The sequence below is a fragment of the Harmonia axyridis genome, chromosome 4, assembly GCF_914767665.1.
Source record: "Harmonia axyridis chromosome 4, icHarAxyr1.1, whole genome shotgun sequence".
NCBI lineage: Eukaryota > Metazoa > Arthropoda > Insecta > Coleoptera > Coccinellidae > Harmonia > Harmonia axyridis.
The window spans coordinates 44,036,842-44,052,463 of record NC_059504.1 but is presented as its reverse complement, the minus strand read 5'-3'; the positions used below and the strand labels follow the sequence as shown (position 1 = coordinate 44,052,463).

General features: G+C 34.8%; 1 protein-coding gene across 2 annotated transcripts; it reads right to left on the bottom strand.

Moving 5' to 3' along the window:
* Nucleotides 1-1,481: 1,481 nt before the first annotated feature.
* On the bottom strand, nucleotides 1,482-14,472 carry LOC123678559 (gustatory receptor for sugar taste 64e-like). 2 transcript variants are annotated; one of them, XM_045615651.1, is made up of 9 exons: nucleotides 14,287-14,472; nucleotides 11,284-11,552; nucleotides 11,029-11,214; nucleotides 7,020-7,171; nucleotides 6,852-6,965; nucleotides 6,018-6,181; nucleotides 5,689-5,851; nucleotides 4,795-4,884; nucleotides 1,482-1,672 (listed from the first exon to the last, which is right to left on the bottom strand). In XM_045615651.1, exons 1-9 carry the CDS (start codon nucleotides 14,295-14,297, stop codon nucleotides 1,574-1,576), a joined length of 1,248 nt encoding a protein of 415 aa, XP_045471607.1. In that variant the 5' UTR covers nucleotides 14,298-14,472; the 3' UTR covers nucleotides 1,482-1,573. The 2 variants fall into 2 exon arrangements, with proteins under 2 accessions (XP_045471607.1, XP_045471606.1); XM_045615650.1 differs by lacking the exon at nucleotides 1,482-1,672 and adding an exon at nucleotides 2,632-2,850.
* Between the last annotated feature and the right edge of the window lie 1,150 nt (nucleotides 14,473-15,622).

Genomic DNA, 15,622 nt, shown 5'->3' with positions numbered 1-15,622 from the left:
CTGTAAATTCTTGGGTGTATATATCGATAGGACCCTTAGCTGGTCCACGCATATTGATATGCTCTGTAAAAAACTCAATAGCTCATTTTTTGCCATCAGTAGAGTAAGGGATATGCTACCATTCAGCTCATTGATTCAGGTCTATTATAGCACTGTTTATAGTTTACTTTCCTACAACATCATACTCTGGGGTAACTGTGCCGACATCAATAGAGCTTTCATCGCTCAGAAACGCATCATTCGTCGAATTTTCAATTTATCTTCTCGTACATCCTGTAGGCCAACTTTGATCGCAAATAATATTTTATCTCTGCCATGTATTTACATATTTAAATGTTTGCTGTATGCAAAAGAAAATGAAAAAAGGTGGACCAGATTGTCAAATAACCATGAATATGGAACTAGGAACCAAGATATTTTACTTGTGCCTAAACACAGAACTCAAAAGTTTGAAAAGTCCCCAATGTATCAGTGCATAAAAATGTATAATTCTCTTCCTAAATTTCTGAAATCTCTCAACTTCTTAGCGTTCAAGAGCAAGGTGAGAATTACACTGTTATCTAAGTGTTATTACTCTGTACAGGAATTTCACCTGGATTGTCCCCATATAGTTGATGTAAATTGAAATGTATATATATGTTTGTATTTGACTTGTCCCATACACTTAGGTGTCTTGAGGGACCAATAAAGATTATTATTATTATTATTATTATTATTAGTAGTTTCCTCACATTTATATGAAATCTATTGGTAGATATTGGTAGTTTCAGAAATATCTTTCCAAACTTGGCCAAAATAGCCAAGGATTTTTATCAGCGCCAGCATCTTCAGCTTCTGCTGAAAGACAATTTTCCAGAGCTGCTCTTACAGTTACAAAAACCCACAATAGGTTAGGCGACAAATCTATAAGATGCCCAATGTGTCTGAGATCCTGGATGGAAAATATGAGATCAAACAAAGCCTGAAGGTTTCTCAATATTAAGAAACTTAATTTTTTTGTCATTTTTATTTTGTTATGACTTATAGTGATTTAATTTATGTTTCTATTTCAAAAAAGTTGGTATTTTCTGTTCTTTTATACAATAAGTTTAATAAATAAAAGTGTTTTTTTGCAAGGTTCCTTCCTATTTCATAATTTTTTATTGATGAGACACTAACAATAATAAAACTGCTAAAAATCAAGTAGCTTGATATGATTCAAGTACTTGGTGAATGACTTGACTTGTAGCTTAATTATGTAGGTAAGCCGCTCTCAATTTGTGAGCAATGGCTAGAAAAAAAAGGTTCTCAATTATTATGCATGTTGCATGATTTCAAAAAAGTATATCAGAAAGGGCAGAAAGCTTAGACACATATTGTTGAATAAAAATAGAAGAATGTATAGTAAAAGAGTCGAACTCCCCATTTTCTTTCAAATTTAAATATTGCAATATATCAAATTCACCACAGTCATTTTGTTGGCATTAAATAAAAAACAAAAATACTTTAAATAATTTATTCACAAAAATACTTAGGTGTATTACTAACAATACACTTTATAGATAAGTAAATATAGGTAGGTACTTATTAAGTATCAGTGGCATTTTGTTAGTGAATTCAGACATTCTTCTTGTTTTACCAGAGCACTAAACTCCAAAAGCATAAGCTCGAATGTTAATATAGTTGCCACTATCTGTAATTACGTATAATTATTGAAATTTTTGCTCCACCCAAAATCAAAATGCAGAAAATACAGTATTCAATCGAAAAATTATAATGGATAATGGAGTAATTCAGGTCACGGTGATTTATCATTTCCAATGACAAATCCTCGAAATGGTCCACGGAAAAGTTGGAATTTCAACGTCCCATGTAAATTTTCAGGTTTAAACGAAAACATTTTCTACTAGAACGATAGGTATGAATCAAATCCGATATACCAAATCTAGCATTATAATTCAATGCACTCACCGGCAAAAAAACGGCCACTGAAAACTGACCCCAACTTCAAAGTCACAAAAATCCAGCGAAGTTTATTTCCCGAAATTTGGAACACCCTGTGGAGTGCCAAAGCTACAGCTTTTGTCAACTGCAATCACATAGGACCCTGATCTTTTTTACCATTTTGTTTTTTTTTTATCACGACATTATATATGTTTTTAATGGAGATACATTTTTTTAAAGTGAATACTTAAAAGTAAATACCAAAAAAACATCGAAATGTAACTTTAACTAAATTTCTGACATATCATCAAAACTGACCAATCAATCTACAATTAAAAAAAAATCAAAATCAAATGAAGCCAACTTTGGAATTGATGCCGGATTTTAGTGGCCAGTTTTCTTGCCACTGAGTAAATCACAGGCGCGGATCCAGGGAGGGGAACTGGGGGAACGTTCCCCCTCAAATGGCCCAGGTACCTCAAATTTTGCAGGCCCTCCTAGAATTTGACATACTAAGGCTCAAATATTTACAAGATCAGCAAAAATTTCACCTTCAATACATTTTGTGAGAACCCATATTAATGAACGGCAAAAAATGACGTCCCAAAATGGCGGAAATGTCTGGGGTCCACATTTTCAGTATTTTGAGTATCTAAAAGTTTCCCCCCCCCCCCCCAAAAGTGGGGCCTGGATCCGCGCCTGGTAAATCATCACTAAAACACATATAATTGAATATTTCGTGATAGGTTATGTGACCATTATTACTTCATTAACCCTGTTATATTTCGACAAAATATATGCATGGTATTATTCGGTATCAGTGAAATTGCATTGTCTGGATATGCTGAAGCTCTTAGGCTTATCGTCTTTGATAAGAGGACCAAACTGTAGTAACATCAACTCCATTGTTATAATGGTACCGACTATCTGCAACTAATAGATTGAAACCAGCAAATTCATCAATTATTGCAGAATTATTGTTTTCAATAGATTTTCATATGAACAAGTGATAAGTACTTGATGTTGAACTATTATACCCTGTGACATAAAAGATGCAACTCAATGGAGGCGTTGGAATTTTTCCACCAAACTTGGCAGAAATATTTAACTTAAGGATTTTCCAATAAGCTGTTTCATTATGATATTAAAAAGAAACGAGACCATTCTTTGTTGGTCCATTCGATTTTATATGCTCATTCCACACCTTCTTTCTACCTAGCATCCAATCATCAACTCATATTTGTCTTATGTTGTCACTTCGTTCTCTGTCCAGTAAAGTTTTTTGTAAGATCTTCATTTTTCCAACCTTCAAGACCCTTCTGGTTATTGCTGTATATGTCCGGATTTCTGCTGTGTATGTCTTACGACAGTTTTATAAATTCATGCCTTAGTCTCAATATGTAGATATTTATTTTTTCATATTGCGTCATTCGAGCAACCATCCACCCTCAGGGTTCTGTTTGTTTGTTGTCTTACTTCCGACTCAACAACACCATATGCAGAGAGCTTTATCCCCAGGTATTTAAACATCTCCTGTTGTATTATCTGATTATCGACAACAAGTTTGCACCAAATTGATATATCAGAATGCTTTTTGTAGATCTATGATACACATATAAGCAGGCCTATTGTACTCTATTTTTTGACTATTTGCCTTATATCAAAGTCTGCATCTGTGCAAGATCTGCCAGTTTGTCTAATTGGTCATTATTTTAGTTGTCACCTTGCGTGTCAAGTTTAGTAAATTGATTCCCCTGTAATTTTTCAGTATTAGTGTTCATTCAATGCAATATTAATGCTCACTGATATATTAATGAAGTGGTAGAACCCCATATCGTTATATTCCTTTAGGAGCTGGAAGACCCAACATTAGAGTGCCCTTCCCCACATTTGCATAGCAATTGAAGCGTTCAGAAGAGGCTCACATCAATATCTTGCGGTGACCACCCAGATCACCTGACCTATCGCATATCGAACATGACTGGGAAGACTAATCAACCAATCCTAGACAAACAAGAAATGTTCTCCGGAATTAAATACAGATTCCTCAAAAGAAAATCGATCACCTGGTGAAATCAATTCCATGAAGGATGTGGTTGTGTCAAACTTATAGAGGGGTGCTGTAACACATTTATTGATAAAATTCCTTTCATCTTTTGTTTAATTTTTTTTGAAATTTTGAACAAATTAGACAAGTTGAACCTTTCTGCCAAGTCGAAAAACTTCAAAGCCTTCTTGGTGTTGAATTTTTCATGTCACAGCGTATATTAAAAACAGTGCTTGAGTTCCAACTACATATCTAAGGGGATATTAAAAAAAAACGGAAATAGGTATCTACCTTCTAAGTTTTCAAATAAGGCCATGCATATGTGGTAGACGAATAAGTCCAAATTCATATCTGATGGTGATATGAGAGAAAATTTCAATTTTTGGTTCATATGGAGCCAGAAGCTGTCAATTTCTTTTTATTATTTGTAATAATAAGCCTTTAGAACTATTTCAGGAAATAATTTCCTGTAATTTTTGTAATTTATGTTCCAGTATAGTTATGCAGATTTCTCGAATGGAATATAAAATTTCTTTTCAAATTTCAAAACGAATTCAAACCCCGTTTTGGGGTATAATTTTTTTACACAAGTTGAGATATTCTATGACATTCGATGAATTAATTAAACATAGCGTTTCATCGTTTCAATGAAATGTATTTAGTTTAATTGCTTTATGTTTTTCAAATGAGTGACAATCTTCTGTTTAATTCTGACTACAAGGACTTTTTCGTAATTTCAAAATTTAGATAAAACCATTTCTATTTCTACCAAATTCTAGAGTAAGAAATAGTTTAAAAATTCAGAGTATAAACAGGATACTCACTTTCAAAAGGAATCCTCTAGTAACAATAAAAAGTTGTGATCCAGTGATTCCAATTGGAGTTGAACTCATCTGTTCAATTAATCTAGTGACCTAAAAAAAAACGATAAATTTTAATGAGTATTCCACAGAAAATACATTACAAATTTTCAGCAATTTCTGAATTTCTATAGCTTGTTCGCCATACACCATCAGAAGTTGTTCTTTGGGACTATAAATGTTTTTTGTTAAAATACATTAAAAAATTAGTTGCTATATTGCATCAATCTCCCAAGCTCGTGTAGAGCCGGCGTTAGAGCTGAAAGAGTGAAGTGTCCGTTTCACGCGCCTCTATTTGAGGGGCGGCAATTCGGCCCAGTTTGCTATCCGCCTTTTCATATTTCATCCTTGATTCTTAACATTTCCTGCAATAAAAATCACAAAACCACCTTTACTAAGCCGGCTGTATAATAAATAACCCATGGCATCCCAACAAATATGAACAGAATTCCTTATTATCCTCACTGAAAGAGAGATTAAATCATTAGGTATGCCACAAAGACAAAAAACAACACATTCGCTTTAGAATTATTTGAAAGCCGATGTTTACACTTTCAACATATGGAAAATTCCAACGATTTTGCATTCGATACTAGCTACTGTTAAATGCCAAACATGTTTGTAATTCCAATTAGTTCCTAATTTTTTTATAAAATGTGGTATTATGTTTCATACTAATTATATTTTTCATGCTTTTCATAAATACTTTTTTTGTGATATTGTTATTGATGCTTTTTAAGCTTTTTCATAAGAGTTGAAATATTATGTGAAAGGGTAGGAAATATTTTATATTAAGTTATTACTATGATGAGTCTTTCGGAAAGAACTTTCGTTCTGTTCAGCCATTTGTTTTCTTACTTCGATATTATACTGCTTAGGAGGAACAGAATGGAGTCGTTGTAGTGGTTTTCTACTCTCGTCATTCACCCAAGCACCATATAAAGTTATTGAAGCTGTCCGTAATAGAAGAAAAGCAAAAGAATAAAAATAGTAGGCTTTTTCTATGAAGCCTTCACGATACCTGAAACAGATCAAAAGTCATAAGGAGAAGCATCTGAGAGAACCTTTTCATCATCTGCAATGAGATTTCTTATAATAATCAAAAGTTGAACATTTCCAGAATGATTTCACCAAATATTACTCAAATATAACTGAACATCAAATGCATATAAAATTTTAACACTCACTTTAAACTGTTATATAGCTGAATACAAATAAAAAAAATATTGTTGGCGAAGGAAACGGTAACAAGAAGTGATATATGCTTATCCACAACTGTGCATAATTGATACAATTTATTGAAGTCTTCTCTAGTTTCTCTCCAATATTTATCGTCAGATTCTTGAAGATTCTTAAAAAGAAAAAAAATTTCACATAAGTATTTACAGTATGTTCCTGAATTAGAGAGACAAATGAAAATGATGGTTTCCTTGGATAAGTCTATGAAAATGTCCTGTAACAACGCTTTGTTTTCGAAATTCCGGGGTTTCTTGTAGTCCTACTTTTTTGTGATGATTATACCAGTTTATCGAATTTTCATTAATCTTTCCTTTAGATTGGGTAAATGAGTAACTTATAATTAATTTATTTATCACAACTTGAGAACTGGATATTTGAAAAAATTTGGATTTTTCTGGGGATAAATAGGAAATTATAACAAACTAAAAAAAGTAGTTCTGGAAGTTTTTTTTAATTTTTCTAAACCATCAAAAAAAGTAATGTAGAAAAGAAATGGCCACTGGTCCAGAAAAAGTACCTATCCCCTGTAGATTTAAATTCAAAAATAGCGTAACACATAATGAAAACTTCAAATTTAACTATTTATGCAAACTTTAAGTTGAATATCTTGTAAAGAGGAGATGCTATGTGAAAAAACTTGAAAAAAGCCAACCTTCAACACCCTTTATCTCGAAAACAAAACGTTGTTTATAAGACTTCTTTCTTAAAATGATCGCAAGGAATCTCATTTTTTTGTACCTCCAATAAGAGAATACCCTGTATATGAATAAGATAAGATTTACCTTATTCTGGATTGTCTCAGCGATTTGCTTAAATCTAACTGCCAAGCCACTACTGATCAGTATTATGAAAGAATCTGTATAATTCCATGTAAAAGTTGAAATAATGTTAGCCAACTGAAAATGAGGTGTCTATAACTGAGAAGCTACATATTGCATCTTCTAATCTACCTTAACCAAGACGGCAGCCCAGTAGGAAAATGCTACTAATCTAAAAACTTGAGGATGTGCAATATTAAAATATTCTTCTATTTTGTTGGTTTCTTCGCCTTTGCAAACTGAAGTCTTCGATATATCGTTCAAAATAAACAGAAGATGTTCTACTGTAAAATAATTCAATAATTAGTTATACATGGTATTTATAAATGATTTCAACATCGTAAAGATCTTTGAAGAATTTTTAATTTACTTATCGCGGCTCTGGAAATAGAGAATTCACAAAATGTAATAAGAATTCTTGATAAAGAAGTCATGATTGCCAATTTCGGGATTTTGTCATATAGAATAGTTGCCTGTATCAGTGAAAAGTGGTAAAGAACATTTGAAAGATCGCTACTAAGTTATGATAATTTATAAAGACCCTGTATTAGCAAATAATTGATAATTGTACTAAACTAAATGAAAAAATATACTAATTATCACTTCCTACATAGGCGTACACCGTTGCCTCTATCGTTTTTTCCGAAATTCGATGCTTTATTGTAAAAACTGGTAATACATTTATGATTCAAAGTATTGTCCATCGCTGGCCACTACTTTCTACCATCTTTCGGGCAGCGTACGAATCTCGCGTTGAAAAACTGGTCATCTTTTGAAGCGAGCCACGAATCGATCCAATATTTTACTTCTCCAAAAAGACCGAAAGTGCTGGTCAGCCAGGCCGTATGCCATTGATCGAAACAAGTGATAGTCCAAGGAGGCAACGTCAGGAGAATACGGCGGGTGGGGTAGGACTTCCCATTTCAACGTTTCCAAGTACAGTGGACTCTCGATAAGTCGAACATCGGTAAGTCGAACTCTTTGATAAGTCGAACTGTTTCTCCAGTCCCGATTCCTGCGTATCTTACCCTATGTAATTTCACCTCAATGAGTCGAACAGTGTTCTTGGGACTAAAGAGACTAATAGATGAGTCGAACTGCTGGAAGGGCTCCGCGGAAATCTCCACCTCTATGAGTCGTACTCCTGACCACCATCGCCTCAATGAGTCGAACTTTTTGATCTCACGAATGAAAGCGAAAAGGATTCGTTACGCAAACCAATCACCACAAGTGGCAGCCATCATAATGTGTTCTTCAACCGCTCAGGAGTCGAGGGACATTAGTTCAATTCATTCCTTATTTGTTTATGAAGCCATCGTGTGCCAAGAGCGTTATAAGTCATGGCTCCGCGAAAACTCAAAATTTTATCAGTAGCAGATAAACTGGAACTCATTCGGGAAGTAGAGAAAGGCGAAAAAAGTAAAAGCCTCATCGCTATCCAGTTCGGAATTCCTAAATCTACCCTGTCAACCATCATCAAAAACAAAATGAAAATCATCGCTTCCACTGCAGAAGGAAAATCAGTACACCGGTACCGTCAAAAATTGCCTCAGCACTCAGATGTTGAAAAATGTTTGATAAAGTGGTTCCAGGAAACGCGCAAAAACAATATTCCAGTAAATGGACCACTTCTTCAACAGAAAGCGAAGGAATTCGCATCTTCCCTAGGCCACGAATTTGCAGCGAGTAGTGGTTGGCTATCCAATTTTAAAAAAAGGTACGGAATTGCTGGAAGAACCTTGTCAGCCGAAAGTGCTAGCGTTAATGAAGACACTTGTGCTGAATGGCTAGCTCATCTATCGGATTTATTGGAAACGTACACATCCGATGAGATCTACAACGCAGACGAAACCGGGCTGTTTTACAGATGTTTACCCAACAAAACATTAGATTTCAAAAACACAGATTGTCATGGTGGTAAGGAAAGTAAAGAACGTTTAACTGTTTTGCTTGCTGTTAATATGAGCGGTTCAGTGAAACATGTACCATGCGTTATAGGCAAATCGCTGAAGCCCCGTTGTTTCAAAAATGTTAAAACCTTTCCTACAGAGTATACTGCGAATTCTAGAGCATGGATGACTGGAATTATTTTTAGAGAATGGTTGCAAAAGTGGGATAACGAGTTGACAAAAAAAAAGAAGAGGGCTCTTCTCTTCATAGACAATTGTCCAGCTCATAATCCCTTGCCTGTTCTTATATCGTTAAAAGTAGAGTTTCTACCACCGAACACGACATCGAAACTACAGCCCTTGGATTTGGGAATCATTAAAAATTTTAAGGTTAAATACCGTACTGAAGTAGTAAACCATGTGCTTCGACAAATACAGGAAAATCGTGCTGTAGTCCCAATAAATGTATTAGAAGCTCTACATTTCATCAAGAAGGCATGGGATGAAGTGAGCCCTCGAACAATTCAGAATTGTTTTTCTGCATGTGGATTCGACGTGATTACCACCGATGAATCAGACACAGCGCTGGAAAATCCAGAAGAAGTGGAAATTGATGGATGGGGAATCCTTTCATCTGTATTTGATGTGGATGCAAACTTTAACGAATTTGTGGAGGTGGATTGTGATCTACCGGTATGCTTTCCACCTACAGATGAAAGCATCGTACGTGAAGTGTTAGGAAGGGAAGAAGAAGACGATGCAGGTTTGGACAATTTGGAGGACCCTGAAATTGAGCCACCTACACCACCAACTGTTCAAGAAGCTAGACAAGCTATCGATACGATCAGATGTTTTCTGGAAAGTTCTGAAGATATCGAATACGACATTTTCAGGAAACTAAATGAAATATCTTCGGTCGTTTCCAAATTGGAAAAAAAACGTTTAAAGCAAATGAAAATTAACGATTTTTTAAACCCGTATGAATTTTAAAGATATGTGATTAGAATATGTACAATGTATGTATACATATTTTTCATTAAATGTAAAATACATAAACGCTTGCTTCTCATTGACTAACGATGATCAATATGTATTACCTCGAGTTTTTCCCTCAATGAGGCGAACTCCCACCTCAATAACTCGAACGTTTGGTGAGCCGAACTATAGATAAGTCGAACAGTTTTATGTGGTCCCTGGGAGTTCGACTTATCGAGAGTCCACTGTATATATGTCTTGATTACTTTCGCAACATGGGGTCGAGCATTGTCATGCTGTAAAATCACTTTATCATGGCTCTCGTTGTATACCGGCCATTTTTCTTTCAACATTCGCCTCAAATGCATTAATTGTGTTCGATAACGATCGCCTGTGATTGTTTCAGTCGGTTTTAACAACTCATAATACACCACACTGAGCTGGTCCCGCCAAATACTGGAAGTATGAACGGGATATCCCCATGATTTTCTGAACTAGGGATTATCGTAATGAACCCATATTTTGTCTCCAGTTACAATGCAATGCAGACCTCTTCCGTATTTGCCTTGCAAGCAGCTGTTCACTAGCAAACAAACGCCGTTCAACATTTCTCGACTTCAACTCGTACTGCACCCAATTTCCTTGTTTCTGAATCATTCCCATGACTTTCAGGCGTTTTGAAATGGCTTGTGGCGTCACTTCCAATGATCCTGCCAATTCTTGTTGCGTTTGCCACGAGTCTTGATCAAGTAGACTTTTTTTGACTCTTCCACGTCAAAATCACCGTTCTTGAAGCGTTGAAACCATTCTCGACACCTTCTTTCACTGATAGCGGTCACGCCATAGTTATTCGAGAGCATTCGATGAGCTCCAGTCGCAGATTTTTTCATACTGATCAGAAAATTAAAACCTACCGCAACTGACGAGAGTTTGGCTCGTAATCTGACATCTTTAATCGAGAATAACTTCATGATGCAGACACAAATCGACTGATATTTCGATGGCGTTATATTTACGAATAGCTAAGCTTATTGTATGACAAAATAAACTACATATATCGAATCGAATGGGTTAGTGACAATGAAGAATATATTCGTTATTATATTTCTGTAAAAATTTGGTTATTTTAGTTTTATTTTTTGGACGCATTTCCCCACCGAAAAAACCCTGTAAACTGGGTGGTTTCTAAAGATATACAATAAAAAAATATTTTCTCACCGTTGACATTACTAAAACATGTTTTACCATAACTTTATCACCACAAAATTTCTTCTTACCAGTGGCTAAAATAGTTGCTACAACTGTCGTTAATATGAGTCTTCTCTTGAAATGTTTAACTTCTCTGAAGGATTTCAGAGCTATTTCTGTATGTGTCCATTCGTCCATGATATGACTCCAATAACGTGAAATATTTAAAAATACCATAGCACCGAAAAAATTCAAGACATAAAACATCAATGTTCCTGAGAAAAAAAGGAAAATCATATTCGGTTTTTTCTTCAGAAATTCGACTAGTGTGAAAAAGAAATTACCTGCTTTATCCAATTGAAATCCATATACGGAAAACTCAATAATGCAGAAAATGCCAATACTAAAGCTGCTCACGACATTTACAAAATAGTAAATGATTCTTGGCGAGAACCATTGGAAATAAAAATCATATTTTCCATTTTTCTTGATTTTTTTCAGTGGCATCAAACCAACGAATTGTCCGATTGTAACAAAAAAAGCAAACTGATTACAAAACGAATCTGCATGCTGGTTATTTTCGATATTGAGTACTATGTCCGATTTACATGATCTGAAAATTTTAGGTAGTCAAACACTTGAAATCTCGCTATAAGTAATATTTTTCTTGGGCATTAATGTCGATGACCTCGAAAAATTATGAAAATTTGAATGAAAATTTTAGAGTTTGGGAATTATCCTCGAATACAATAAGCATTTTTGAGCGCTCGTCCCAAACAAAGCGCTATTGGTAACATTTCATCACGATGTCTGCAGTTTTTTAATTTTGAGTACGGAATGGTCTCAAACGATAAGGTTCAATTCAGTTAAAATTCTGTCCGTATGTCCAATCGTAATAAACACGATAATAATAAAAATAAAAAATTTAGAAACTTGAAATTGTCAGGGAAATTCGGATCTAGTGTTTTCTGATCTACGTTCTCAAAAACTATTAAAATTTAATGGAAATTAAATTTTTCACGAGAAGTAAAAACGAGAAGGTTATTGGAAAAAATACTCAATATTTCGGTGGCAACAAATCCAAGGTACTCAGTTGAGATTTTACGTGTACCTCCATAGGCGTACATCTTTGCTTCCTAGTTTTTTTCAGAATTCGAGGTTTTATTGTAAAAAACTGGTTATACATTTATGAACCAAAGTATTGTCCATCCCTGGCCACTACTTTTTCCCATCTTTCCCCCGTTGAAAAAACCGGTCATCTTTTGAAGCGATCAACGAATTGATCCAATTTTTTACTTCTTCATAAGACCGGAAGTGCTGGTCAGCCAGGCCGTGTGCCATTCATTGATCGAAACAAGTGATAGTCCGAAGAAGCAACGTCTGGAGATACAGCGGGTGGGGTTCCCATTTCAACATTTCCAAGTATGTCTTGACCACTTTCGCAACATAGGGTCGAGCATTATATGCTGTAAAATCACTTTATCATGTCTCTCGTTTTATTACGGTCGTTTGTCTTTCAATGCTCGGCTTAAACACATTAATTCCGTTCGATAACAATCATAATTGTTTCAGTCGGTTTTAACAATTCATAATACACTACGCCGAGCTGCTCCCACGAAATACTGAGCATGACCTTGGTACCGTTTGGCCGTCGACGTGGAAGCATGACCAGCATATCCCCATGATTTTCTGCGACTGGGATTATTGCAATGAACCTATTTTTCGTCTTCCGTCACAAGGCGATACAGAAATCCATTCCGTCTTTCCCTTGCAAACAGCTATTCACAAGCAAACAAACGCCGTTCAACATCTCTCGGCTTCAACTCGAACGGCACCCAATTGCCTTGTTTCTGAATTATTCCCATGACTTTTAGGCATTTTGAAATGGCTTGTTGCGTCACTCCCAAAGATCCTGCCAATTATTGTTGCTTCTGCAACGAGTCTTGATCAAGTAGACTTTTTTTGACTCTTCCACGTCAAAATCACCGTTCTTGAAGCGTTGAAACCATTCTCGACACCTTCTTTCACTGATAGCGGTCACGCCATAGTTATTCGAGAGCATTCGATCTTTGAAAACCTTCTCTCTTCAACTGCTATGCTGGCCTTCGACGTCAAAATCACCGTTCTTGAAGTGTTGAAACCACTCTGGGCACGTTCTTTCACTAATAGCGGCCTCACCATAGGTATTTGAGAGCATTCGATGAGTCACAGCCGCAAATTCCTTCATATTGAAGCAGAAAATTACAAAGTCCCGCAAATTACGAGAATTTGACTCGTAAGCTTGATGTTTAATCGAGAATATCTTTATGATGCAAACACAAATCGACTAATATTTCGATGGCGTTATGTTTAAAAATACCTAAGCTTATTGTATGACATCTAAGGTCTATTTATTTCGACTACCACTTACAGCTACAGCCATCTATTGCAAAATCGGCGGAAGCAAAGTTGTACACCTAATATATAAAATAACAATTTCAAGTTTATTAAAAGGGTTCGTGTCCAACACTTGGTCAGAATCATAAAAAAATAAAATTAAAATATTCCGCAAAGATGTATAATAACAGTTTCAATAGAAAATTTCATATAGATAGTATCAGTAGACCCATATAGAAAAAAATCCCAATATTTTTACTTTTTATGACTTGAATAATCGTGCCAAATAAGAATAAAACAGATCTCATCTTTATGTGGTCACCAAGGGCGCAATGGGTGTATGAAGTAACGAGCGCTCAAAAGCTCCTGATGCCAAGAGCATTTCTCGATTTTCTTTTATATCGAAAGTTAAGAAAGAACCAAAATAATTTTAACAGTAATGAATTCAACCTCTATCTTTTAATAATTTGAATATACAGGGTTTTCCAATAATAATGATTCAATTTAAAATGGTTATGGCAACACTGTGTATTAGATTTTGACATTTATTATGTTATATGTGCTTAGTAGGTTATGCCATTTGGTCATGGAAAGATACCTACACGCTTCAACAACGTTTCGAAATTGTTAAAATAATATTATCAAAATAAGTGCTCATTTGTGAATATTGACAGAAATTTAGGAAGTCATGGAGGACATTATTAGGTTAATCGACTCACATAGTAGACATATTTGAAAGTGATAGTAAGTACTGGTACTTTTGTAGAGTGTGAAGAAAATTTACATTCAAATTTGTCTAGAATACGACGAAGCGTGTATCTTTTCATGATTAAATGACAAATAAACCTACTAAAAACAAATGACATAAGAAATGTCAAAAATAATACACGATGTTGCCATTTCATCAATTTCAAATTTTATAATTCCTAATGAAAAACCTTTTTCATCTAATACCATTGAGCTTTATTTACCTTCGAGCCATTTTTACACTCTATGTAAATATATAATCGAGAAATTACTTTTAAAGTCGCGCAAACCAACTCAAAACAGGTACAGCTCCCTGAATTATGTAATAAACTTAAGAAAAAACATGTTTTCATGCCCCAACTTGATTAATGAACTTTTCAGCGTGTTTTGCTGTTTACGACTGGCGTCGGTCGCCGAGCTGACAAAATATAATAATAACCAGCTTTTGGCGAAAATATTGACACAATGCATAATTTATCAGTTCAGCTATCGATGAAAGGGGTGGAATCTAGGAAAATACAGTTTGTCTGATGAAGTATTCTGTCAATATGGTATTATCAATTGATCTCTATATTAAATTTAAATCGCCTTTCATAGAATGAAAGAGGGAACGTGTGTTGATCTTGCTTGATTTATGGATCTCCAGCGTAGACTCGTTGGAAAATGATAAAATTTTAAAACATTTCAATTTCATTAGTGAAATTGATTAGTGATTTAACATCTTTAAGGAAGACCCTAGGCTTTTATTGCTTCTTTGGGATCCTCCAAGATGATTTTGAATAGAATCGATTTTGCATTGAGTTCAATAATGAAAATATGCATTGGATATTTCATGATTTTTTTTAAGTCAATTTCTGTAGATGTGAATTTTTGGTGGTTTGAACCCCCTAAACCCTCCTGGCTGCGATACCCATATTAGATGTTTAAGGAAAACTAATCATAATTTGTGCTGAAAATTTGCTTATTGAGGTTTGAGACAATGATCTTTCTCCCTAAAATATTTTCATATCTCTACAAATTCCGGTTATACCGGAAACAAACTATTACTCCTCATTTCAAATGGCACACCCAGTATATTATTGCATCATGAGATAGCTATTTTGACGACAATTTCGGCAATACCCCATACCTTGGGTAAAAACTCAACGGTTCACTAATTAATGGGATTCTTATGAAAAAAGTTGTGGCGATGAGGACTCACATTTTATCTAATGATGCAATAATATACTGGGGGTGCCATTTGAAAAGAGGAAGTAGTAGTATGTTTCCGGTACAACCGGAAGTTGTAGAGATCTGAAAGTATTTTATGGAGAAAGATCATTGTCCCAAACCCCAATGTGCAAATTTTTAGTTCAAAATTATGATTAGTTTTCCATAAAAGTCTAATAGGCCATCCCGATGAATTATTGCATAAAATGTTGTAATCAATAAATACGGATAACTACCTTGTATATTATATTTTCAATAATTATAGTTTCATATCCAAAGCATTTCCTCATGTGTTAACTTAATAATCATGAAAATTGATTGCGACCACTTTTGAACCACGCCACTGAACGA